The sequence below is a fragment of the Heloderma suspectum genome, chromosome 3, assembly GCF_057233095.1.
Source record: "Heloderma suspectum isolate Gila_16-S chromosome 3, 16-S_ref, whole genome shotgun sequence".
In the NCBI taxonomy this organism is placed as follows: domain Eukaryota; kingdom Metazoa; phylum Chordata; class Lepidosauria; order Squamata; family Helodermatidae; genus Heloderma; species Heloderma suspectum.
Window position 1 is genome coordinate 28767581 of NC_139460.1, and position 26807 is coordinate 28794387.

General features: G+C 41.7%; 1 protein-coding gene across 1 annotated transcript in view; it reads left to right on the forward strand.

Moving 5' to 3' along the window:
* GRIA4 (glutamate ionotropic receptor AMPA type subunit 4) overlaps nucleotides 1-26807 on the forward strand; it is a 197291-nt gene that overhangs the window by 139120 nt on the left and 31364 nt on the right. Inside the window, exons 4-7 of the mRNA XM_084842695.1 lie at nucleotides 834-887; nucleotides 9197-9355; nucleotides 13174-13341; nucleotides 15679-15783. Of these exons, the coding sequence (XP_084698821.1) occupies nucleotides 834-887; nucleotides 9197-9355; nucleotides 13174-13341; nucleotides 15679-15783 (486 nt within the window). The remainder of the gene's footprint in view (nucleotides 1-833; nucleotides 888-9196; nucleotides 9356-13173; nucleotides 13342-15678; nucleotides 15784-26807) is intronic.

The window sequence follows — 26807 nt, forward strand, 5'->3', positions numbered from 1 at the left end:
AATACAGAGCTTAACTCATCAAGCAAGACCCGATAACTGACTGTTCTGCATCCCTTGAGCAAAGTTGCAGGGGTTTTAACAGGGCAGCACTCGACTGAACACCACTCACTGTGGTGCTGTTGAATGGTCTTGACTTGTGTCTTCTCCAACAGGGACCACTCAGTAAACAAATGGGTGTGGAAAGCCTGATTCTGACCTGCCCTTTCTTAGTTTCAGTGACTTTGCTTTCCTATTCAGACAGGTATTTGGGGAGTTTCAAAGGTTCATCATGAGCAAGAGGCCTGAAAACAGCTAACAGAAGGAGGCAGGGCAAAAGGCAACATAACAGATGATCCAGATCTGAATTCATATGGCAATTTGTATTTGGTGTTGATGTGATAGTATCATCTCAAAGTGATTTGGGAGGGGCTGGTGATTGGTCTTGTAAACTATCTGGCTAGCCTGTATTTACTAGGAACTCTCACTTCCTCTACAGAGCTATCAGTTCTCTCTTTGAGGGCCTTCAATTGATCTTGCTTTAGAACTAGCCTGGGCCTGGGCAGATGTAACCCTTTAACAACTTTTCAACTAGCAATCTTTTCCTTACCATACAAGCTCACTCTCCAAAGGACTTCCTGTTGCTTGTGGAACATAGAGCGCAGAACTGTATTGTAGTGGTAGTTTAATTCACATTAGAACAATTTGAGCTATTTGCATTTGCCAGTATCTAGGTACCTGTCTGAAGTGGTAAAATAATCTCAACATTATATTAGTAAAATTATATGTCGTAAGTTATACCCACTGCTTGAAGTAATACAATATCCATTGTTCTCTTTCTTTCCCTCTTCCAACAGATTGTGAGTGTTGGAAAGCACGTTAAAGGCTACCATTACATCCTTGCAAACCTGGTAAGAACCCTATTGTATAATTCATGCTTGACTAGTAAAAATGTTCATGGCTCTATCAACTCAAGATTGTGCAGTCCAAAAGAGTGCTTTTGTCCTGAGTTAAAGTACTTGGCTGCATCTGAGGGAGAATCAATACATCAAGGCACCTCCCCTGGGTTGGCTAGAACCATTTGGCTTCTCCTCAGCCAAAACTGTCTCTGTTAGCATCCATTCTGTCTAGGTGCAAATGAGAGAGAAGTGACACAGTGAAGCTCACTCCATCAGTTCAGCTAGAGCAAACTGCTATCCAGCTCCTCCTCTTCTGGGATTATCTCTCTCATTGGCTATTCCACCTGGTCATTATATTAACTATGTAATGCTATATAATAATTAGTACCTGAATTTGCTTATTTTTTTCTTCCCTTCCCGCCCACCTTTTGGTATCATGTCTATTAGATTGTATGTCATTATTTAAAATTGAGCATTGGCAGAAAGGTGATATATAAATGCAATAATTAAATAAATTTATGGCAGCATAATCTCATTGGTGTTAATTATAATGATAATCTGATCCAATCCAAAGATTTACAACAACACAAAAATAGGACATTCCAACCATAGCAAGAGGACACAACAGTAAACCATACCCAGTCCTTCAATATTGCATACAGAAATGCCAGCTTCTGCTCCAAAGATGCTACGTTTCCCGAGCGCTCCACTTGTAGAAAAATGATCACTTAGCAATCACAAACTTCCTCTGGCTATTTTGTGTGTTTGTTTTTATTAAGTGTAAGGCACCAGTGAGGCTGTGAACTGGATATCGTGCTGTTATCTTTGGATCAGAACATAACTGTGCAGAAGTTAACACGTTTGACTGATCATCTGTAATGGGAAGCACCCCATAGTTCTGTACTGCACTGTCACACTTTAGCCTCTCTGTCACAGTACTGAAGGACCTAGATTTCATTGTAGTAGCTCAGCCTTTCCCAACCTGGTGTGTCGTACTATAACTCCCACATGCTGGCTGAGGACTGAAGGAGCTGTAGTCCAACACATCAGTGGGCATCAGGTTGCGGGATGCTGCAAAAGATGTTGGTTTTTTTAGATACCTTTGTACTATAATGGCAAGCACTGAGGTTAAAGGTTTCCTGAATTTACGCTCTTCTCATGATAAAAATAAAAAAGTATTGGAGGGGACTGAGTTAATACAATGCAGGGGAGAGGCACTTTTGAGTCGATATCCAGTCAAAATTGTGAGGACACTGAGCTAGTGCAGCAGGAGTTGCAGTCTCACTGCTGGGTTTTGCTCTTTCTTTTTCTTGTTCATTTTGCCTCTGAGGAGAGAACCCACCTGCAGTGATCAAGTTCCCAGGAGAAAGCAGATTGGGCTAATAAGACAATGCAGCAGGAGGGCAGGTTCTTATAGATATTAGCTTGAGCTGCAGCCAGGGCTGTGTAGCGTGCGTTGGCAACACACAAAATGAAGCTGCCAAGTATGCATGCACACTTGGGGATGCAGTCGGGATGCATGAGGGAATAGACTGCAGATCGTAAAGATTTTTATCACATTTTTCAGTGCTTGAGGTTTGGGGCAGTTCCTTTATTCTCTCTATTTTGATGATATAAGCATTGATTCTCCTAATATGAAGACTGTGGGTATTCAATTTATTTGTTTTATATCCCACCTTTCTGCCAAAAATGGCACTCAAGGTGGCTTACAATAATAAAATACAGATAGTTAATTAAATCATGAATGGCTAACAAGACTAATATGCTGATTATTTAAGTAGGTTTATTATCCCTGTTTTATGCAAGATGATCAAGCTTTGATTTGTTTGATAACGTTTGTTTGATTTTCATATTAAGATCTAACAAGGAGAAGAATCCTGATCTGCCTTTCACTGACTAACCTATTTGAATTAACATACTTTACTGAGTACTTGGAGGGGAAGCTATTAAGCAATAATTACTAACCAACTTATTTCTAATCTGTTTTGACTAGTCTGTTGTCTCTCTTTGACTAATTAATTCCCTATCTGCCTTGACTAATGTATTGTGAGATTAGTTTTCTGACTAATTTACTACATGTTTGTCTTTTTTAATTTGTCATTGACTTATTTATTACTTGTTCTTCTTGATTAATGTATTGTTTGATGCCCTTGATTAATTTATTCTCTGGTCAACCTATTGCCTGTTGCCCTCAACTAATTCATTGCCTGTTGCCCTTGAATACTTTATTGGCATGATTAACTTATTGCCTAGGTGCTTCTGACTAATTTATTGCTTACTTGCTCTGGATTAATTTATTCCTAGATGAAGTTATCCTGGGATTAATTTATCATTTAATAAGCATATTATTTACTGTTTTGCAACGTAATTGTTCTTTATTGGTTATCATTTAAAGTGGGGGTTATAATATGCATGGATTAGACCTTTACACCAGGGAACATTCCATATTATTTCTAAATGGACCAAGACAAATTGTTAAAGATTAAGAAGATAAGAAAACTATGTAAGCACACTTAGGGTGCAATCCCATCAAGATTGGAGAATCCTAACTTGGAGGCTACTATCTATCCAAAGGAGGACAGGAAAAGCACGGAGGGGATCATTCCCTCCGCACTTTTCCTGCCCTGATTTTTCTGCCAGACAGCCAATTGTGGCAGTCTAGCTCTGGGAACACAGAGCGGGGAGAGAGGCTGCTGTATGACACATTGGATGTGTCTTATAGGCAGCTACATTCTCCCCACCCCGGAACGGCCCCAGCCACACCCCTTTCCGGCTACTCCGTGCTCCTCTTGTGAGTGCGGAGCACAGGGCTGTTCCACGCTACCTTGGAGGCAGCGCGGAAGTGGGGGGCTCTGATTGCGGGCTCTGAGGTTGGTTCCCGGAAAACGGCATATCCTATGGCCGTCTAGCCACTGTCTAGCGGCCATAGGATTGCTCCCTTACCAGCTGAAGATAATACAGCAAATTATTAAAGGAGGTCGGTGATTTTAAGAAAATTATGGCAATAACTGTAAAAGAAACAGAATATACTATTTTATTTATTTATTACATTTCTATACCAACCAGTAGCCAAAGCTCTGTAATCCTATACACACCTACCTGGAAGTAAGCCTCATTTAACTCAATGGGCCTTACTTCTGACTAGATATACATAGGACTGTACCCTTAAAGTTACTGAAGCATGTGAACAGAAATAGAGAAATTAAATCTGCTAGGGATAAAAAAAAAATCCCCTAGAAAATATTAATAATGTGACTACAACTGAAAGGATTAGAATAAAAGATTACAGAGAGTCAATCAAATGTTCAGAATTGTGAAAGTAAAACTTAAAAAATAAGGAAGAGCAGCAGAAGGTTACTGCTCAAGGAATTACTATAGACCAACACATTCATAAAGAAGGGTTTAGGCTGCAATCCTATACACACTTATTGAGGAGTAAATCCCATTTAACTCAATAGGACTTACCTAAGAGTAGACATGTATACAATTGTGCTGTAAGTAAGACTGAAACACTAGAGTTGAAAAGCTATTTTGACGGAAGGAAATGTAATATTAAAATAGGAGTTCAAGAGGAATGGAAGAGGAAGATTTCATTGGTGTTTTACAATATTATTTTAAAGAATTTTTTTAATTAGACCATGATTGCGAGGCAGGTATTGATATAAGATATAAATGAATGCAAATACACCTAAGAAAAAGCATTCATTTAGAGATCTTTTTGTCTATACTAGCAACAAGATTAAACCTGGTAATGAATGTGGATAAAGATCAGGCTGGTTTTATTAATGGGAAACAATTAACACAAAATATAAATAAAATAATTAATGTAATTAATAGATTTAAAAATACAAAGTACCAAGAGCATCATTATTTGTAGATACAGAAAAGGCCTTTGACCAGATAGAATGTCCTATCTTCACAAGGTATTAGAGAAATTTGAACTGGGCGATCTTTTAGAACGTGGATTCAGATCATTTATTTAATTCCCACAGCTAGGAAATCTATTAATGATTCTTAATAACCAATTCTGACTGGGGAATGTTGGGAGTTGTAGGACTTTTTCTGTCTAAACATGCATAGGATTGTGCCCTAAGTTAGTTTCCTTCCATCTTGACATGTGCCCCAAACCAAGTCTATCCCATCCTGTTTCTATTGGGATTTTGAATGGAAAAATCACAAATCTGGATGGGTAACTGGTTGGCCACTGTGTGAACACAATGCTGGACTAGATAGACCCTTGGTCTGATCCAGCATGGCTCTACTTATGTTTTGAAGAAGAGGGTCTGAAGGTTGCCCTTCATTTTTCTTTAACAATTTCTAGCTGTTTTCCCTTCCTGGTTCATTGCAAAAAAGATGGCTGTCTTCATGTAGTGATGGGAGAGACATCTTTTTTTCCATACAATGTCCCTGATACCCAAATAATAGTTGAATCTCTAGGGCAGATCTAAACTGATAGTCTAGTACGCTACTTTCTTAGAAGGAGATACTATTTACATTTAAAATTAATATGCTTCTAAGAATTTTATTTTTGTTAATAAATATCCCTTTAACCATGAAAAATACTACATTAAAGTAATGGCAAGATCAATGCAATAAATGTATTTGGGAGAAAAGGAGTTCTACTATTGCTTTGACAACAATAAGCTCTCCTTGGAAGGAAGGTGGGGTAAATGCCTGTTTCGTGATATTGCAAGGTTTGTAGATAGGCAAATATTGGGAAATGAATGAATGTCACATTATGAGCTATACCCAATCTTTAAAAATGCATCATGGTGTGTTTTTTTTTTTAAAAAAAGAACATGATGTGGACAAGCTAGTAAATAATCCTTGTGTGAAATAAAGTTTTGAAATATGGGCTAAGTGTTGGACAACTTATTACCCAGTCTTTCTCTTTCTTGTTATTATAATTAACATATCAACATTTTGGATGATGTGTCTAATTGGCAAAATAAAGTTTTAAATACAGTTTTGAATTTTATTGAAAGAGGGAACATTATATATGTTGATCAGATTAAATCTGCATAAGCCCAGGCTTTTCAAGGATTTTTGAATTAGACATGCTATATTAGCCTAGTTCCATGGGTGCCTCACATTGAGGAAGCATGTTTTATCTACAACTAGTAAAGGTCTGGGAGGTAAGATATATTGAATACTTAAAAATAAACAGACCTATCAGCATAAATTGGGGAGAGATTTTGGAATGCTTATAGCAAATGAAGTCTGGGATAGGTGAAACTGTAGGAAAACATAATAACAATGAATTTTTAAAAGAATTGTTTAAAAATGTTACATGAGTTGTATTTAACCCCATATAAAATCAAAACAATATATAGCTTAGAATAGGGAAAATGCTAGCATTATGATCAGTCATATGTTGACCTGGTGTTGAATGGGGTACAGCTACCCTTGAAAGACCAGGTCCGTAGCCTGGGGGTCATTTTGGACTCCCAGCTGTCCATGGAGGCTCAGGTGTCAGCTGTGAGCCAGACAGCCCTGTAACAACTCCATCTGATACGGCGGCTGCGCCCCTTTCTTCCCAACCATCTGCTCCCATCAGTAGTACATGCCCTGGTCTCCTCTCATTTAGACTACTGTAATGTGCACTACGTGGGGTTACCCTTGAAGATGGTTCAGAAGCTGCAGCTGGTACAGAACGCGGCAGCTAGGGGTGCATGAAAGCCACTTACCTGGTCTCGCAGCTTGCTTCGCGGTGGGGGGGAGGCGCTTCGCTGCTCCCCCCGAAGTTCAGGCCGGGGGGGGAGGCTTCCCTCCTCGCCTGGCTGAAATTCAGGCCGGGGGGGAGGCTTCCCGCCTCACCCGGCCGAAATTCAGGCCGGGGAGGAGGCGCCTCGCCTCGCCCGGCCGCGAAATAAAAAGTTTTTAAAAAATGCCCCCGTAATAGGCTACGTGACGATTAACGTAGCCTATCACGACTAGATCTGCAAAGTCAGCCATGATAGGCTACATTAATCATCACATAGCCTATCACGGGTGACTTTAAAAAAAAAACGCGTACGCAAATGGCGGCCCCCATAGGGAGCCGCCATTCGCGTTCCTTATTTGGTCGCTGTAGTCTACGTAAATCTTTACGTAGACTACGGTGAAAATAAGGGCAACACAAATAGCATTGCCCTTATTTTCGCCGTAGTCTACGTAATCTTTACGTAGACTACAGCGACCAAATAAGGAACGCAAATGGCGGCTCCCTATGAGGGCCGCCATTAGCCGTACGCGCTTTTTTTTTTTAAGTCATCCGTGATAGGCTACGTGACGATTTACGTAGCCTATCCCGGCTGACTTTGCAAATCTAGCCGTGATAGGCTACGTTAATCGTCACATAGCCTATCACGGGGGCGTTTGTTTTTTTTTTACTTTTATTGGAATGGCGGCGGCGGCAGCCGGTCGAAAGACCGCCTGCCGCCTCTGCCCCTGTCGAAGACCTGCCGAACCTCCGCCGGGACCCGCCACCGGGAGGGACATTCGGGAAAGGTAAGTCCCATCCCGGGGGGGAGCGGGGGGCGGGGGGGTGGAGAATTTCTCCCCGAAACTACTTCAGGGGGCCGAATATGTTGGCACTCGGCCCCCCAAAGTTTTTGGGAGAAAGTCTCCCCCATCCCTAGCGGCAGCTCACCTGATTAAGGGCAGCCGCCGGTGAGATCACATCACTCCGCTGCTGAAGGAGTTGCACTGGTTACCAGTTGTTTTCCGGGCCAAATTCAAGGTGTTGGTTTTGACCTTTAAAACCCTATATGGTTCCGGCCCAGCCTATCTTAAGGAGCATCTCCAGCAACACCAGACAGGCCGCTTAACAAGATCAGCCTCGGATGGCCTTCTCTTTGTCCCATCAACCAGGACAGCTAGACTGGTGGGGATGAGGGAGAGGGCCTTTTCTGTGGTGGCCCCCACTCTGTGGAACTCCCTCCCTAGGGAACTCCGTCATGCCCCCTCTTTAATGAGCTTCTGTCATGCATTAAAAACGTGGTTGTTCAGGCAGGCATTTGGGGTGGGTTAGGGTATTTTAGAAAAAGTTTTTATTGTAGAATTTTATTGTTTTAAACTGTTTTATTATATGCTGTACATTGCCCAGTGTGGCTAGGTGACCAGGAAGATTGGCAATTAATAAATTTAATAATAAATATAAATAAATAAATAGTTAGGTGTAGATTATTTATATATTTTTAGAAATATTCAAAAAGTCAGTCCTATTAGAAAGCAATCTTACAGCCTCTAGATGGCATCTGAGGGACCATAGGGTGCTAGAGATTTCCCCATCTGAGGCTCTGTACAATGCAACCTCGGAGGGGGAAATCCAAGTCAGGATTCCTGTCTCCTCACTCATTCACCCCTCCCAGCCACTGTGGAAACTCCATGGCAGCTTCCTCTCCTGTGTTGCAGGGGGAGGAAATAGGCATATTTGGGGCAGGAAAGTGTCGGGGGAGAGGAGATGCCATGGATCCACCAGATCCACAAACCATTCAGCTCCTGTTCCCACTGACTCCAAGGTAGGTGAGCTAAATGAGCTCAGCGGCTCATCTAGTAAAACAGCACAAATAGAGGTGGTAAAGCTACAAAAGCCTGTGCTCTTGCTCAGCAAGAAGGCTCCTGCCATCAGAGCTTAGGATAGACAGCAGGCTCAGAGACCCTCCTTTTAATGAGCATCAGTCCTATAGGATTGTGCATTGCACTTAATGACTGACATTTTATATTGAGAAAATAACTAGTTACAAAGTTCCTAGAGGTCCTGTGACTATTTTATTACATTATTTAAAAAGTGATTTGAGAGTGATGATGGAGAAATAATTATCACTTTGTAGACTGCTGACAAAAGCTCTATTGTATGTTAATGGGGGGAGGAGTCTCTTCCCTTTCCTACCCCTCACCCCACCCCACCCCCTGGGCACACACAACTTGACTTCTTCTTTTTTTAGAATGTGGGATGTAACAGTAGTGATGACATTTGACTTATTAGATGTGTCCAAGGGAAAAATGGATATAAGAGGGTAGTTTTGTAAGAAGTTGAATGCTATGTATTATTTGGGGGAACAATAAAGATAGAGATGATGTACATTCTTATTCCTTGTTCACTATAATCTGATGTTTAAACATGACATAATGTGTATGTACTATATATCCTTATATTATATTTTTATTTGTAATTGCAATAATTATTACAATAGTAGAAAACTATATAAAACAGATAAAAATTTAAAAATATGAAGTATTTGCTTTACAGCTGTTTATGTATGAGCACCTAAAATTTGTGAAGAACATTTAACAGCATGCAGGGTCAAACAAAGGATTGTATTAATTAATTTTTGCAGGGATTCAAGGATATTTCTTTGGAGAGGTTTATGCATGGAGGAGCAAATGTCACAGGGTTTCAGCTAGTAGATTTCAATACACCAATGGTTGCTAGACTCATGCAACGGTGGAAGAAACTGGACCAGAGGGAATACCCAGGATCAGAGACTCCTCCTAAGGTACTTGTCTCCATTATATCCCAAAATTGCTATTCAAATAGGTAAACTTAAACAGTGCATTCTTTCCATAGGTAGCTACTACAAATATATTTTCCTGAGAAGATAATTACTATAGCTATTGTCAGTGCAGTCCAGCGGTTTGCTTTTATGCTTGTACAGTGCTGTCCTATACACATCTACTCAGAGGTACGACCCATTGAGTTCAGTAGTGCTTACTGTTTATGGGATATAAAAAGTAAGTCCCACTGAGTTCAATGGAGCTTACTCCCAGGTGAGCAGGTATAGAATTGCAACCTTACACTGCTACCCTATACATATGTACCACTGAACTCAATTGGTGTTACTTCTGAGTAGACATGTATAGGATTGCGCTATAATTCAGTTTGTTATTCTACTTCATTGTTATATTGTATTCTGTTATAGTTATTTGTTTTTATTGTGTGTATATGTTTGTGTGAACAGTTTTATTCATATTTGTGTGCACCACCCTGGAATCCTCTGGATGAATAGTGGTTAAGAAATGTTTGATATAAATAAATAAATAAATCAGAACACATGCACCTAACAAAACTGCTATGATGACAACTTTGCTTGGCTCAATCTTTGCAGAGTTCAATGTGTGCTGATGCTAGGACTGCAACGTTTAATTGATTAGTTAAAGCAATCAGTTAAAAAGCTTTTGATCATTTGAAAATGTACCCTCAATTATTTGGTTCAGAAATTTAATTCATTATTATTATTATTATTATCATCATCATCATTACTACTGCTACTACTATAAAACTGGATGGCAGAAACCATGTTATAAGAGACATTCCCCCTTCACGGTCACAGGCAGGGGATGCTTCTGCCGAGATGGTGCCTGCTATAACACTTGCACACAACGTTAAAAATAAAGTGCATGCTTTCCCCCCCCCAAGAACAACTTTTTATGCAGATTTTTTCAATTTAATTAATCATCGTTGGCAGATTTAATTGCTTAATCAAGGGAAATGTATGCAATTAATAGACTAAGATTTATTTAATTGTACGACAGCCATTGCTGAAGCAGTTATGACATTTCCTGACTTGCAGCCCATTTATTTCACCATTGAAAAACAGCTAATGAGGCAGGAAATGCAAGTTCAGTTGCAAGGTGTGTGTGTATGGGGAAGTAATCAGCTGCTTCAATACCCGTCAACCTTGCAAAGATCTATTCCAAACACATTTTCAATAGGGCTGTGCCGAAAATTTCTCCCTGGTTTTTTTCAACCATCCTCATTCAGTTTGATAGAAAATAAATTGCTTTCAAAAAGCAATGCTAAGGAGAAATTTCAGAGAAATTGTTATGAGTTAGGTTTGGGGTTCTTGGGCGTACTTTACTTATGAGGTGGCTGAGGAGTGTGCATGACAGACCTGTCTGTCATTGTGCAGTAATCTCTGTGGCAGCCTGTAGCCTCCTCGGCTTCCCACGCTTCGGTTAAAACCAACATGAAGAAGACATCTTGAGGCAATTTCTCCCATGGGGCTTTTTCAGCTCAGAAACTGCAGGTGGTCTGGGAGGCTGCAGAGCAATGGAAAGACTTGTAATAGAGAGAGAAAACACACACAGCCGCCTCAGCCACTTCACAGTGATTAGGTAAGCTCAAAAATACCACCAAAAGATATTCAAAATTCTCCCTCAAAAAAGTGGAAGCCTCATCACAGTTGATGCTCTTGGCACCTACAGAAGCAGTGCAATAAAGCAAAAACCCTCAAGAAAAAAGAAAGAACCTGTGCTACAACCCCTGCCAATAGTAAGCCCTATCTGTGAGAAGTGTTCAAGAATTTCTCCTCCCCTAGGAGAACTTCAGTGAAATTGTCTCCCCAATTTCTCTGCCCACAAATAGGCTTTATAATTTTGAGAGGCCATTTGTGCACAGCTCTAATTTTCAGTGAGTGAGTTTGGATGCATGAATTGTCCCTTAGAATGGAGTAAGGGTGTTCACAGCAGTTAGGGATGCTAGTCAATGTCTTCAAGCTTGGGCTCAGAGAAGAACTTCAGAGGCTCAGAATACCCACCTCAAAAAGAGAGATGAGTTTTCCAAGCCCTGAAGTTCCTCTGCTGCTCGGATCAAAATCCAAATGGCAGAAAAATTCCTGGCTACCCTCCTTCCTCTGCTACACTCCTACACCACAAGCCAACCCTGCAAATCCAGCCACCACCATCCCAAGCACAATCTCCCCTCTTTACATCCTTTCCCTTAACTCAGAAACAGCATGGGAGCAACAGTAGGGTTAAAAGGGAGGCTTTTTTCATCCTTGAGCCTCGCCTTCCCTCCTTCTTCTCTGCCCCTTCAGCAGTACAGAGAACTATGGAAACTGTGGTTCTTTCAAGGGCTCATGCCATGCAATTTCACAAACTCACCCATCTCTAATAGCAGAATATCTGGCCAAAGAGGAATACACTGTATCTAGTCTGAAAGGGACAAAATGTATTCATTCATTCATTCATTCATTTCATTTCTATACCGCCCAATAGCCGAAGCTCTCTGGGCGGTTCACAATGTATCTGACTTTGTGACACACAAAGATAACAAAGCACACTGGCAAGACTTTTTTGTGTGTCTTTCAATTCTGCTGAAGTATAGACAAATTGGGAAACATTAAGGGCAACATGTAATATGGTAATGCCTACTAAGGTACCTTAAAGGTTGTGGTACATAACTAGGTTCTAACTTGAGTTGAGCTGGTACATTCATTGAAATATAATCAATTAATCAATCAATCAATCAAATAACATTACAATTTAGATGATCAAGTAAAAAAAAATCTTCATTTTTTGTACTTTTCTTCATCCAGTGCTCTAAACACTGAATGATCTCCTCCTAAAAGCTGCAAAAATGGTTCCTAGGAAGGAAATGGGACAGACCTCCTCATACAAAGCTTCAGTCAAGACTTTCTCCTGAAATACCTACCATCTTTTGGATGGAGAAGAGATCACCCAATGTCTGGACCACATTCTGACAAATAAATAGGAGAAGTTGCAGATAAGGAAATTCTTAGTTCTGTTGATAGCCCTATGGACAAATAGGCAACAAAGAAATGAAGTTGTCCTGAAAATTAGTGGAATGTTAGACATATCTCCAGAATCTCAACCTGGTCTGTCACACTGTGGGTGCACGTCCTGCAAACCAACAATTTAGGCAGGCAGCATATGTCTATAATAAATATTTTCTAAAAATGATTACATTTCTGAAATCTACTCACTGGCTAAGCAGAAATTTCCATGAACAGGCACATACAAAATAGACTGTGTTGTTGTTGTTGTTGTTCAGTCATTAAGTCATGTCTGACTCTTCATGACCCCATGGACCTTAGCATGCCAGGCCTTCCTGTCCTCCACTCTCTCCCGGAGTGTGCTCAAGTTCATATTCATTGCATTGGTGACGCTATCTAGCCATCTCATCCTGTGCCGTCCCCTTCTCCGTTTGCCTTCAATCTTTCCCAGCATCAGAGTCATTTAAAAATTATGTCTTCCCATTTCTTTTGAAGTTTAATTTCAAAATTTAGAAATTTAAGTTGAGTGAAAACAACCAGTTTTATTCCAGTCCTTCTAGGCTTCCATAAAGTAGCTGTCCTCTGGTCTTTTTGCCATTTCAAAGCTAAACTTCTGTAATATGCAAAGAAGACAGCGATCCCGTCATCCTTGTTCAGAGATAAACCCACCTAAGCTTTAATTAGAAATCCCATTCACTGAGTCTGGTCAATCAAGGGATCAAATGCTTAATGCTGAACCATTTTTGGTTAGGGAACAAAATTGTAAGATTGATATTATTATTTTCCCCCCACTTGATTAGTATACCTCTGCTCTGACCTACGACGGGGTACTTGTGATGGCTGAGACTTTCCGTAATCTTCGAAGGCAGAAAATTGATATTTCTCGGAGAGGGAATGCTGGGGATTGCCTTGCAAATCCAGCTGCACCATGGAGCCAAGGAATTGATATGGAGAGGACACTGAAACAGGTTCTGACAAGGCTTCATTCTAGTTGTGTTTTGTGTCTAGTTTAAGTCATATCCTGAGTGGTATGTTGGGAAATGTCATAAACATTTGAAGCGCTTAGCAGTTGTTGGATTATTGTGATTATTTTATAGCAACACACTCTACAGTATGTTTAGTTTGCTTTTCAATTCTTTTCTCATTCATTCTCACAAAAATAAGGTCATGAAGATTCACATTTTGCAGATGGGGTGGTGGTGGGATGAAATGCTGAAAGACAGCTGATTTGTCCAAGGCCATGCAGTAGCTTGATGAGAGAAGGTACTTGGGTTCAAGTCCCAGTGAGGGCTTCTCCACATGCTAAAATAGCTTTTATCCTGCTATTGAGATTGGTTACTCATGGAAATTTTCAGGTCCTTTACATGACATCATCAAACTCCAGGGCATCTCCTGCACTAAATTACCTTTATCCTTTTTTTTTTTAAGATTGGAAATAGTGAGCTATTAAATTACAGCATGTTGAGTTTCCTCATGAAAAGACAAAGTCACACAGTAAGAGGAGATAGGCCACAGCACCATCTAGTGACTGTGTAATGAAACGTATAGAACACACAGATAAGGGAGGAAAGCTGGGGGAGGGAAGTGTGTGATCCTGCATTTAAAAGGGAAGCAGAAAGCCCTGGTAAAGTTATGGGATTTTATCCTGGTGTAGAAATGCTCTGAGACACTCTGTTCAGTGGATCACTCAGTAGCCAAAAAGCATCACTACGCATGAGAGCTTCTGAGTATCACAAATAGGAATGGATCCCTCTTCCTCTACACCCCACCTCTGCAGGTGTCACATTGCATCACCTGTCTAACCAGGAAACTTGGAAGCACAAGCCATTCCCTGGGGGTGCTGTGTGGGGAGGACAATTAGACAAGCGGTTCAGCATGTGAGCTCATGTGTGCCTGTCTCTAGGTCTTTAAAGCTGGGAGAAAGGGGCTCAAAAGGAAATACAGTCGTGCTAGTCCTGTTTGTCATGTAGCTAAAATTTACTATGGTATAAAGCCCAATTATTCTGCTCTGAATGTTGACCTGGCTACCTATATTTTAAAGTAGCGAATGGAGGCACCTTCACACAGGTTGGAAGAGTCCTTAGCTTGATTCAGTGAAACCTTCAAGCAAACGTGTGCAGTGTCAGAGCCGAACGTATTGTGCCCGCCCTGTCTAAGTGAAGCCATGTCCACTTGTACCCATAAGCATTTTCCTCTTTTCATGGTGGAAACTGATGCGGAACACAAGGGGGTAATTTGATAGCTCATTATCTGCGATCTATTTAAAAACGGAACAAAGGGCATTTAGTGCTGGAGACGCCTTGAATGATCACGGCGTCATGTAAAGAGCCCACAAACTTCCATGAAGGAGCAATCCTAATCGCAGGATAAAAGCTCCATGTGAAGGAGCCCTATGTGTAGAAAAGTGACATTTAAAAGAAGCGACTGCTGGAAGCTCTCTACCTATAAGCAAGTGTTCCAGCTTTAAGGTGATTTGGTTACCACTGAAATGCAGAACAAAGAAAGATCATTGTTTGAAAGGTACACACTTACTCTTATGGAAAGCTATTGAACTGAGCTTACTTCAAATTATCTACAGGTATAGGTATAGTTCTAGCAATATTTTACTTTACTTAAAGTGGGAGGAATGGGGCGTATCAGAATTTTTAACCATCAGCCTCCCTAAGTGTGGAACTAGGCATGGTGTTCAACACAGGGCTGCTGCTGAAAACATGAGCCCTGTTTCAAGTTTGTCCCACTCTCCCTGTAATATCTAGGCAGGCTTAGCCATATCACTCGATAGATTCCCATAGATCACTCCATAGATTACCCATATCACTCCATAGTTTCCCATAGACTCCATAGATTACAAAGAAAGGAATTGGCTCTCGTCTTCCTGGCTCTTAAGATACAGTATGGAGAGGGTTTGGGGATGGTTTAGCACCATGCCCCCAGGCCAGAGGAAGGAATTGGTGAGGCTTCAGGTTAAAGGCACACTTTTTTATTTTTAAGGCTATTTGGGTTCTGGTGAGTTACTTTGAAAGGGAAGATTAAAGATGAAGTTTCCTTAAAAATTAGATTTTGATTATGTCATTGTAATTTATTTTACAATTCCTTCAATATCTCAGGCACCTATATTGAGGTTTTGGTAATATATAAATATAAATTTAATTGATCAATTAATCAGAAAAAGGCAAATGATTAATCAACTAAATTTTTTTCTTAATGGACAGTATTGTTTATAAGGGTCAGTTACTACATGGTAACTTACAATGAAGCAACCCTTCATTAACCATCCATGCTTTGATTCTATTTCCAATGTCAAGGTTCGAATACAAGGACTGACAGGAAATGTTCAGTTTGACCACTATGGCCGCAGAGTCAACTATTCAATGGACGTGTTTGAACTGAAGACTACTGGACCTCGAAAGGTTTGTCCTAGTTCAGTATCCTAAACTGTTGGGATCTGTTTATCTCATTTGTCTTTTTATATTGTATTTAATGTTTAACTTCTGTAAACTGCCCAGAGAGCTTCAGCTATGAGGCAGTATAGAAATGTAAATAATAATAATAATAATAATAATAATAATAATGGGAATGGGAATGATTAATACACATTTTAGCTAACAAATTCAGTGATGTTTCTATTGTCATAATTTCATCACACACTATTGCAAATAAATAAATATGCAACCCTTATAATTGCTATGTGCGTACTTGGTTTTAAAATGTTTTATTTTAATATATTTTAATGTACTTCAATGTATTTTCTTTATAGACCACTTAGATATGTATTTTAAATATAGTAAGAGGTATATAAATGTATTAAATCATCATCAACAACTGTGAGTGTATGTATGTAGATTCTCATATGACAAGACACGACATCTGTGCTTTTCATAAAGATGGAATGCACTGTTTGCACTGCCTTTTGTTTTCACAACAAAAGATATTTCATGGACAAAATGGTCTAGAGGTGCAAAGAAACTGAGTGGAAGATAGAGCTAAGATTTTAAGGCTAGACAACCATTTAGCAGTGATATCCTTGTAATAGTCCAAAAAGGTAAACACTTCAAGACACTTCAAGTCTTGAAGTGCACCATCAAACAAACCTAATTGTTTGATGGTGCAGAGTTTTGGAATATGAATCCTGGAAAAAAAAGCAAGAAAGGTTGCTCTCTTCTTTCATTTGTAATTATAGTCTGATTTCAGAGAGAAGAAACATGCTATTTGTGACTGCCTCCACTCAGGGGATTATATGCTTATGAAACAAAGCCAAGTACATTAATGTCAAGTTCCATGTGAGATAATTACTTATTTTATATTAATATATGGAGCTGCCTTATACTGTGCCCCTATAAACTAGGTCTGTTCTGACTGGCCGCAGCTTTCCAGGGCCTTTGTCAGAGGTCTTTCCAGTGCAGCTACCTAAGATCCTTTTAACTGGAGAAACCAGGGGTAATATCCTATTGTGCCCATGCGCTTGCAGGACCCACCACTTCCGTGTTGGAGCTTGCAGAATGGAACTCCACTGACCTGTCCTGATCCAGGAATGAGCATTTCCACTCATTTCCAGGGCTATTTTTAGAAGCACAACAGCACCATTGTGCAAGTGGTGGGTCCCATGAGTACATCAGAACCAGCAGAGGTGGAGCAGCCCTGCTGGATACTACTGCCCCAGAGAACTTCAGACCTTCTTTGTGCAAAACATGTACCTAGAGTTATAGCCCTTCCTCTAACATTTTCTATGGTACAGGCTTCTGCTCCCCCCAACAAGGAAGTAGTAGATATTCCAACCTACAATTACATTAGTGCAAGCCAACTGAGATTTTATTCTCATAGTTGGGGCAGGCAATTAACATAACAGAGGAGAACTGTGGTTTTTTTTCTATTTTTATTTTAAGTCCATTTTTATTGTCAGTCCAGTGCTGGAAACTGGTTGATCTTGACTAACCCAAGATGCCTTTAGTCTGGGCATCATAGTCCTAAAGAGATGGGCATAGCTGCATTGCAGACAGATATGCCTGGGTCCTACATTCTCATAAGCAGAACACCGCTCACAGCATGCCTCGCAGGCAGAAGTGGGAAGGGTGTTGTCACAGACTCTTCCCCCTGCAGCCCCTGTGCCCCCTGAAAATCTACTTCATGAGAGGCCATGCAGGTGGTTGCAGGGGGAAAGGGGAATCAACTAAAATTGCCTCCCTCTCCTTCCACCAATAGGAGCCTCTGATGAATAGTACTGGAAGTAATGTTTTCATTTGTGGAAGGAAATCTCAGGATCCAAGCCATTGGTTCTTCATATTTGATTGCATATTAAATATGGTCAGACTTCTAGGTAATGAGAATGAACACCACTGATTTCAATAAACTTATTTCTGAAGCTGATTCAGTTTCCATGAGTTACAGCCTTTGCCCCTTCCATATGTGGAAGGACACCTTTCATTCAGATAAGACAGCTCAGGATCCAAACAATAGCTTCTTAGGGTGCAATCCCATCGGGATAGGCAGCCGCCTCCAAACTCAGAGGCGACTGCCTATCCAAAGCAGGGCAGGAGAAGCACGGAGGGGATCATTCCCTCCACCCTTCTCCTGCCCTGCATTTGCAGCTAGACAGCTGATTTTGGCTGTCTAGCCACAGGAAGGCAGACTAGGGGAGGAAGCTGCCAGGTGACACATAGGATGTGTCATACCGACATTTCCATCTTCCCCGCCCTGGAATGACCCGTTTTGGCCACTCCGCACTCCTCTTCTGAGTGCAGGGTGCAGGGCTGTTCCACACTGCCTTTGAGGCAACATGGAAGTGGGGGAAGGTCGGTTCCTGGAAAACCAGATATCCTATGGCCATCTAGCCGCTGACTAGCAGCCATAGGATTGCTCTCTTAGTGTTTTGATTACATACTGAATGTAACCAGATGTCTCGATACTGAAAATAGGCACAGCTGATTTCAGTGATCTGCTTTTTGATCAGGGATGAATGAATCTGTCAGTTTCTCTTTCTCCTGCATTCAATTTATTTTTAAATCTTAAGGTTTTTTGCCATCTCAAAGAGGAAGACATTTGCAAGTTTTGGTACATTATTAGTAAAAATGAACTGAAACTGAATTCACACCCATCTGCACTGACCAAATTCAATAGGTACCTGAAGAGAATTATGTTGTACATGCCTACCACAGACCTGTTTAAGATGAGAAGCCTGTCAGATAAAAAGAGCTGGCAGCCCTAATTCAGTAGCTCAAACATGGTATTTGAATACACAGGTATTCAAACTCAGACTTTAAAGAGCTAAGCACTCACATCCCTGGGCTTGGCTGGACATATCTGTCAGGTTTGGTTTCTCCCACATTCAGATTTTTTAAGCTCAAATTCTTTCTATCCTGAATATAAATAAATTTGTGACTTTGGGTAAATTCTTATAAAAAATGAACTGAACTGAAATTCTCCGGGTTGGTGTGAGGAAGGCATCTCACAATGGGTTAACTCCCCCTATCACCTAGAGAAAAGCAGAGACCATGTGACAGATATTTAAGTACTCTATTGGTCCCAGCCTCCTCCTTGACAGTTTTTCCCTGCTTTTTGCCCAGGAAGAGCTATTTCTCATCTCTCCTCCTTAAAAAAGCTACTTCTATTATTACTATCATTCTTCTAGCTATGAAAATGTTTATTTTCTTACCTGTAACTTCCAAACTTTCCTAGTTTCTCCTTTAAAAACAAAAAACCCACTTCTTTAGTTTTTGTTTCTTCTCCTGCCCTTTTTCACCTTATATTATGGCTCCACTGGCGAAGACATCAAACTCCAAGGCTATAATCAAACACAAAACAGTTACTCATGTAAGGATAGTCAGAAAACTGAAGAAAACAAAGAGCACAAGTATCCTTGCCTTCTGCAAGGAATGCATTTTCATTGACGATGTCCGAGATGATCGGGCCTGAGATAATCAGCTTGCCAGCTCACACCGCCTGCTCAGTCTCACTGAAATGGAGAGAGAAAGCTCCAGTCCAGCCATATGGGAAATGGCTGAGGTTGAGGGAGTCGGGTGCTTGTGTCAGCTGACGATGCTACCCTCTCCCAAGACAACATACTGCCCACAGTTAGGCTGGATTTGGGTTTGGAAGAGGATGGAAGAGGGGCAGAGGGGACCCAAGGCCATACCTGCAAAATGAGTAAGAACACTTAATGATTACCCCCCTTCTAAGGCCCCTGCCAAACTACACTGGTGGCCATTTTAGAAAGCAGTTTTGAAAGGAAAGGTGTGTGTAGGAAGGAAGTCCTTTAACAGGCCCTTCCTTTTGTCCTATCAGGATTGCTAACAAGTCTTCCTTTCAAAAAAAAACCCCTAATTTCCCAAAACCTGGCTGGTCCAGACAGCGCTTCCAGCCCAGAGGTGCCAACACATCATCTTCCTTCCAGTCAATCAAAACCAGATGCCAACAATTCTGACACCAGCGATCCCAAGGTGAGAGGAAGACTCCAGCATTTCCTCCCAGCTTGGGAACAATCAAAATGGACTGCTGGATCTTAGGCACCATCAGCAAGGGCCACCACATTGCATTCTGGAAAGATCCACCACCCAGATTCATTCCATCACCAACATCATGCTCTACCACCATATAATTTCAGAAGGAAAGCAACAGATAGGGCCCATAGAACAGGTTCCACCTCAAGAATAAGGCAAAGACATCTACCCAATCTTCTTCATGGTTGCCAAAAAAAGTCAGAGGATGGCGGGCAATACTGGATCTCAGACACCTCAAGAAATTTGTCAAATACAGATGTTTTCACATGGAAACTCTTCAAATGATCAGAGAAGCCCTTCACAAAGGAGAATTTCTCATGTCAATCGAGCTCCCTGAAGCTTATCTCCATATTCCATTCTCCTCACACCACAGACATTTCCTGCTCTTTGCCTACCAGAACCAGCCCTTTCAATACAGAGTTATGCCCTTTCACCTAACCTCAGTGCCCTGGGTCTTCACCAAGATCATGGTGTTTTTGGTGGCCCATCTATGCCTAAAAGGAGTACATACCTGGATGACCTATTCATTCGGCTGCCCTCCAGTCACAAAGCTTCCCTAACTGTCACCTGCCTCCATCAGCACAAATTCATCATAAACATGAAAAAGAGCCAGCTTACACCAGCAGAGTCTCTACTCCACCTCGGAGCCATATTCGACACCACAAAAGGATACCTGATCCTCTCTCCAGGCATAGTGTTCAAATAACAAAATCAAAGAAATTTCAGCCAACACATGGATCTGGCACACTTACTGGGACTCATAATCTCCTGCCTTGGCATCGTTCCACAGGCCAGACTGCATCCTTGCCCCTTACAACTACTACCCTTCCAGCCCCAAATCACCAGGAAGGAATGTCACGTAATCTACCCTACTCACCAACTCAGAGCTTCTCTTCTTTGGTAGCAGTGTCTCCCAAACCTTCACACAGGCACACCATTCCAGGAACCATGCAAAATCACACTAACTACAGACGCCAGCCTCGAGGGGTGGAGGGTCCACTGCAACAGCCACATAGCCCAAGGGAAATGGCAGCCATCAGAAAAGAAACACAGCATCAGTTGATTAGAACTCAAAGCAATACACTTGGGTCTGAAGCACCTCATGTAACACATCTCATGCTCACATATTCCGATAAGGACAGACAATATTATGGCAAAGGTGCAGATTTATTGCCAAGGAGGATCCAAATCTTGGTCACTTCATGAAAAAGCCCAGTCTGTGCTGTTATGGGCAGCAGAGGAATCTAGCCTCAATTTTTGCTCAACACATCAAAGGGACACTAAACCACATGGCGGACTTCTTGAGCCGATGACAGATAGATCCAGGGGATGAAGTCTGAATCCTTCAATCTTTCAGGAAATTCAACACTGCTTCTGCCCACTCACAGTGGACCTATTCGCCTCACAACACAACCACAAGCTCCCAAGATTTCTTTCAAGATTCCATTCCTATGGAACAGAAGGAATAGACACACTGAACCTCAGTTGACCCTCCACTTGATAGCTTCATTCTGGCCACACCAATCATTGTTCTCCAAACTCTTATACCTGGCATATCAAGGGCCGTGGTTCTTCCCTCAGAAAGCAGATGTCCTATCCCATGGTGCAGTTCTTCACTCAGATCCAGGGTGGCTTCAATTCCAGATGGTGCAGGAGAAAAAAGATCAGTGCCCAAATAGCATGCATCAAAGAACTTCTCTTCTTCCTCCGAGTAGGCCTCAACTTGGGCCTAAAACATGGCACCTAGTGCAGACGAACATCAGCCATATCTTCACCTCTATCAAAACCAAGATGCCCTCCATTAATCACACACCCTCACCTTAAAAGATTCCGCCAAGGGGGCTCTCTGATAAACCCATGATTCCCAGATTCCCAGCATGGAGCCTACATGTGGCCCTCATGGCATTAACAAAAACTCCTTCTTTGAACCATTTAAATCTGAACCACTTAGAATATTGTCTCAAGAAATCTTATTCCTGGTAGCCATTACTTCTGCATCCAGAATATCAGAAATATCAGCCCTTTCATTAAGTAAAAGGCTCATCAAATTTCAAAAAGAGATGGTGATCCTCAGGACAGACCTGACATTCATCCCAAAAGTTAACACCTTGTTTCACAGGTCTCAGGAGCTGATCCTACCCTCCTTCTGTCCTAATCCTTCTCACACAGAGAAGAGGGACTGGCACAAATTAGACATGTGCAGGGCAGTAAAAATCTACTTACCCAGTCCTTTAGACAATCCGATACTTTATTCATATCCTTTCACCCGACAGCTATGGGAAAAAAAGTATCCAGATTTTCTGGCATATGAGGCATCAAGCCTTCCCAAACCTGTCCATATTACAAAACACTCAACTAAATCAGTAGCCACCTCAGCCACTTTAAGCACCAATGAATCTTTGGCTGAAATATGCAAGGCAGTAATTTGGAAAAATCCAAATTCATTCATTAGACATTATAAAATTGACACATATGCCTCTGTAGGTGCCTACTTCAGTAGGAAGGTACTCAGAGACTCAGTTAATTCGTAATCTTCTCCCCATCTAAATTGGTAGTTAGCTTTAGCATATCCCATTGTGAGATGTTTTCCTCGCACCAGCCTGGAAAAAGGAACATTGGTACTTACTACAGCCACAAGCAATAGCCACAAACAGAACTGGCAAGGAGGAGCCTGGGACCAATAGAGTACTTGAAAATCTGTCACATGGTCCCTATTTTTCCCTCGGTGATAGGGGAACTTAACTCATTGTGGTGCCTTCCACACACCAGCCCAGAAGGAACCTTCTCGGAAAGTACCAATGTTCCGTTCTCTCACCCATCCCTATTTCTGATTTGGTTTCCATGGGTTATATGTTTCTAATTACATTTTTTGTTGTAATTACATTTCCATATTACCAGTTCATAGAATCATAGAATAGTAGGGCTGGAAGAGGTCTACAAGGCCATTGAGTCCAACCCCCTGCTCAATGCAGGAATCCCAGTCAGAGCATCCCTGACAGATGGCTGTCCAGCCTCGTCTTGAATGCCTCCAGTGTGGGAGAACCCACCACCTCCCTAGGTAATTGGTTCCATTGTCGTATTGCTCTAACAGTCAGGAAGTTTTTCCTGGTGTTCAGCCGGAATCTGGCTTCCTGTAACTTGAGCCCATTATTCCATGTCCTGCACTCTGGGATGATCAAGAAGAGATCCTGGCCTTCTTCTCTGTGACAACCTTTCACGTACTTGAAGAGTGCTATCATATCTCCCCTCAGTCTTCTCTTCTCAAAGCTAAACATGCCCAGTTCTTTCAGTCTCTTTTCAGAGGGCTTTATTTCCAGTCCCCTGATCCTCTGAACCCTCTACAGTTTGTCTGCATCCTTCTTAAAGTGTGGTGCCCGAACTGGACACAGTACTCCAGATGAGGCCTAACCAGTGCTGAGTAGAGGGGAACTAGTACTTCCCAGGATTTGGAAGCTATGCTTCTCTTAATGCAGCCCAAAAGAGCATTGGCCTTTTTTGCAGCCACATCACATTGTTGGCTCATATTCAGCTTGTGATCGACAACAATTCCAAGATCTTTCTCGCTTGTAGTGTTGTTGAGCCACGTATCCCCCATCTTGTAACTGTGCATTTGGTTTCTTTTTCCTAGGTGCAGAACTTGGCATTTATCCCTATTAAATGTCATTCTGTTGTTTTCTGCCCAGCGCTCCAGTCTATCCAGATCACTTTGAATTTTGTTTCTGTCTTCCAGGGTATTAGCTATTCCGCCCAATTTTGTGTCATCTGCAGATTTTATCAGCATTCCCCGCACCTCCTCCTCCAAGTCATTAATAAAAATATTGAAGAGCACTGGGCCCAGGACTGAGCCCTGCAGTACCCCACTCGTTACCTCTCCCCAGTTTGAGAAGGTCCCATTGATAAGCACTCTTTGACTCCGATTCTGTAGCCAACTGTGGATCCACCAGATCATTGTTTCATCTAGCCCACTTTGAGCTAGTTTGCTCATCAGGAGATCATGGGACACTTTGTCAAAGCTTTGCTGAAGTCGAGGTATATGATGTCTACAGCATTCCCACCGTCTACAAGGGAGGTGACTTGATCAAAAAATGAGATCAGATTTGTCTGGCAGGACTTGTTCTTGACAAATCCATGTTGGCTTCGAGTAATCATGGCATTGTTGTGAAGGTGCTTCCAGATGGATTGCTTTATCATCTGCTCCAGAATTTTCCCAGGGATTGATGTCAGACTGACTGGTCTGTAGTTCCCAGGTTCCTCCTTTTTACCCTTTTTGAAGATAGGGACAACATTAGCCCTCCTCCAGTCATCCTGCACTTCCCCCGTCCTCCATGATTTCTCAAAGAGAATAGACAGTGGTTCTGAGAGTTCTTCTGCCAGTTCCTTTATTACTCTAGGATGCAGTTCATCTGGCCCTGGAGATTTGAACTCATTCAAAGTAATGAGGTGTTCCTTGACCATATGCCTATCGATCTCAAGCTGCAATCCTGCCCCTTCAGCCTGTACTTCGCCTTTGCCAGGGGGGTCATAGACCCTCTTTTGGGAGAAGACTGAGCCAAAGTAGGAATTGAACACTTCTGACTTTTCTTTGTCATCTGTTATCATTTTGCCATCCTTATTTAATAGTGGAACAACCATTTCTTTCCTCTGCCTTTTACTATGCACGTAGCTGAAGAAAGCCTTTTTGTTGTTTTTAGCATCCCTCATTAACCTCAGCTCGTTCTCAGCTTTAGCCTTCCTGACGTCATCCCTGCAATTCTGTGCTACCTGCCTGTACTCTTCCTTTGTTACTTGGCCTCCTTTCCACCTCCTATATGTGTCCTTTTTTGTTTTCAGGTCATCCCTAAGCTTTTTGTGAAGCCACGTTGGCTTCTTCTGTTGTCTTCCACGTTTTCTTCTGGTTGGAATTGTTTGTGATTGTGCCTTGAGAATTTCCTTTTTTAAAAGCTCCCACCAATCTTAGACTCCTTTTCTCGTTAGCGTCGCTTGCCATGGGACCTTACTGATCGTTGTTCTGAGTTTATTAAAATCAGCTTTCCTAAAATCCAGGGTACGCATTTGACTACACTCGGCTTTTGCTTCCCTTAGAACCAAGAACTCAAGTACAACATGGTCACTTTCCCCCAGAGTTCCTGTAACTGCTACTTGATCCACTAAGTCATCTCTGTTGGTTAGGATCAAGTCAAGGATAGCCAATCCTCTAGTTCCTTGCTCTACTTTCTGTAGGAGGAAGTTATCCGCCACACAAGTCAGGAATTTCCTGGAGGGGCCATGTTTTGCAGAATGTGTCTCCCAACAAATATCGGGGAAATTGAAGTCCCCCATTACTATTATGTCATGCTTCCTTAAAACATTGGCTATTTGCTTTTCAAAAGTTTCATCCTCGTCTTCTCCTTGGTTGGGTGGCTGGTAGTAGACTCTGACCACCAGGTTCCTTTTATTCTTTGCTCCATTTATTTTGATCCAGATGCTCTCGACGGGGCTACCAAGCTCATCTTCCTGTATTTCTGTGCAGAGATATGTATTTTTCACATACAGTGCAACCTCACCTCCCTTTCTGTTCCTCCTGTTCTTTTTGAACAAGTTATATCCTTCAATTGCTGTATTCCAGTCATGAGAGTCATCCCACTAAGTCTCAGTTATACCTATCTGGTCATAATTTCCCTCCTGAATTAAGAGTTCAAGTTCGTTCTGTTTGTTTCCCATACTCTGGGCATTAGTATATAGACATTGAAGACCATGTACTTCATAGTCTGGCTTTCTTCCTACATGTGTCTGAAGACTATTATTGGGCGCTATCAGAGCTGTTCTCTCCGTTGCAGTGTATCCGCCTACGTCCATTGTTACCCCCAACATTACATCTCCCTTCCCCGTAGGATTCAGTTTAAAGCCCTCCTGATGAAGTTCTTCATGCTGTGGCCAAACACATCCTTCCCAGCCTTTGTGAGATGCAACCCGTCCCTTGCCAACAGCCCATCTTCCAGGAAGGATAGCCCGTGGTCCCAGAATCCAAATCTCTCTTGTCGGCACCACCTTCATAGCCAGTCATTCACCCGGAGTATTTTTCATTCCCTTTCTATCCCTCTTCTAACTACTGGAAGGATGGATGAGAAAACTATCTGGGCCCCAAAGTTCTTGTTCCCACATGGATGAGAAGAAAGGGATACCTGTCAGTGGGCTTTATGAGTGCAGGCAACCTTTCAGTCATGTCTCTAATTCGTCCTCCCGGGAGACAACATACTTAGCGAGTCCACGGGTCCTCGCGACATACTTGGGTCTCGATCCCATGCAGCAAGGAGTCAGTTTGTAAACTATGATTCTCAACGTCTCATGGGTTCTTAGTTATTCTTTGAAATGCAGTTGGATGCTCTATTCTCATGACTTAAAGCACAAAATGTGAATATTATTTACCAGGATGGCACGCACGGCCCAGTTGTTAAGCAAGAAACATTCTTCCAATTTTTGTGAAAACTAGGCACAGCATTTTCAGTTGGCTATAGACTCTGTACGTGGCTGCCAGGTGTAGGAGTCCAGGCAAGTCATCACCGTCTTGCACGGTTCTAGTATTTGCTACTTCCAGAGGCACAATTCTTCATTTGCTGCACCAATGTTCTGATCAAGGACAGGTCATCAGAAAAAAGCCCAACTGAAGTAATAGTTTTTAACTTTTATTGCCAAGGAACATCCCTGCTTCCTATGGTTTGTGTATCATGATTTATGATTCTTTCAACAGTACAAATTCAGGACATTCCTTTTCTTCACATTCATCAGAACATTTAAGGGCGGGAGAAAAACCCAAACATTTTTCTCACCCATTTTGTTTGGGTGTCTATTAAAGGAACATTCCCAGACTATGCAGCTGCTCATGTATTCACTTATGTGATTACATTTCCAACTTGCCTGTCCCAATCTGTGTTTTGCAGGTTTTCATACTATTGTTTCATTGG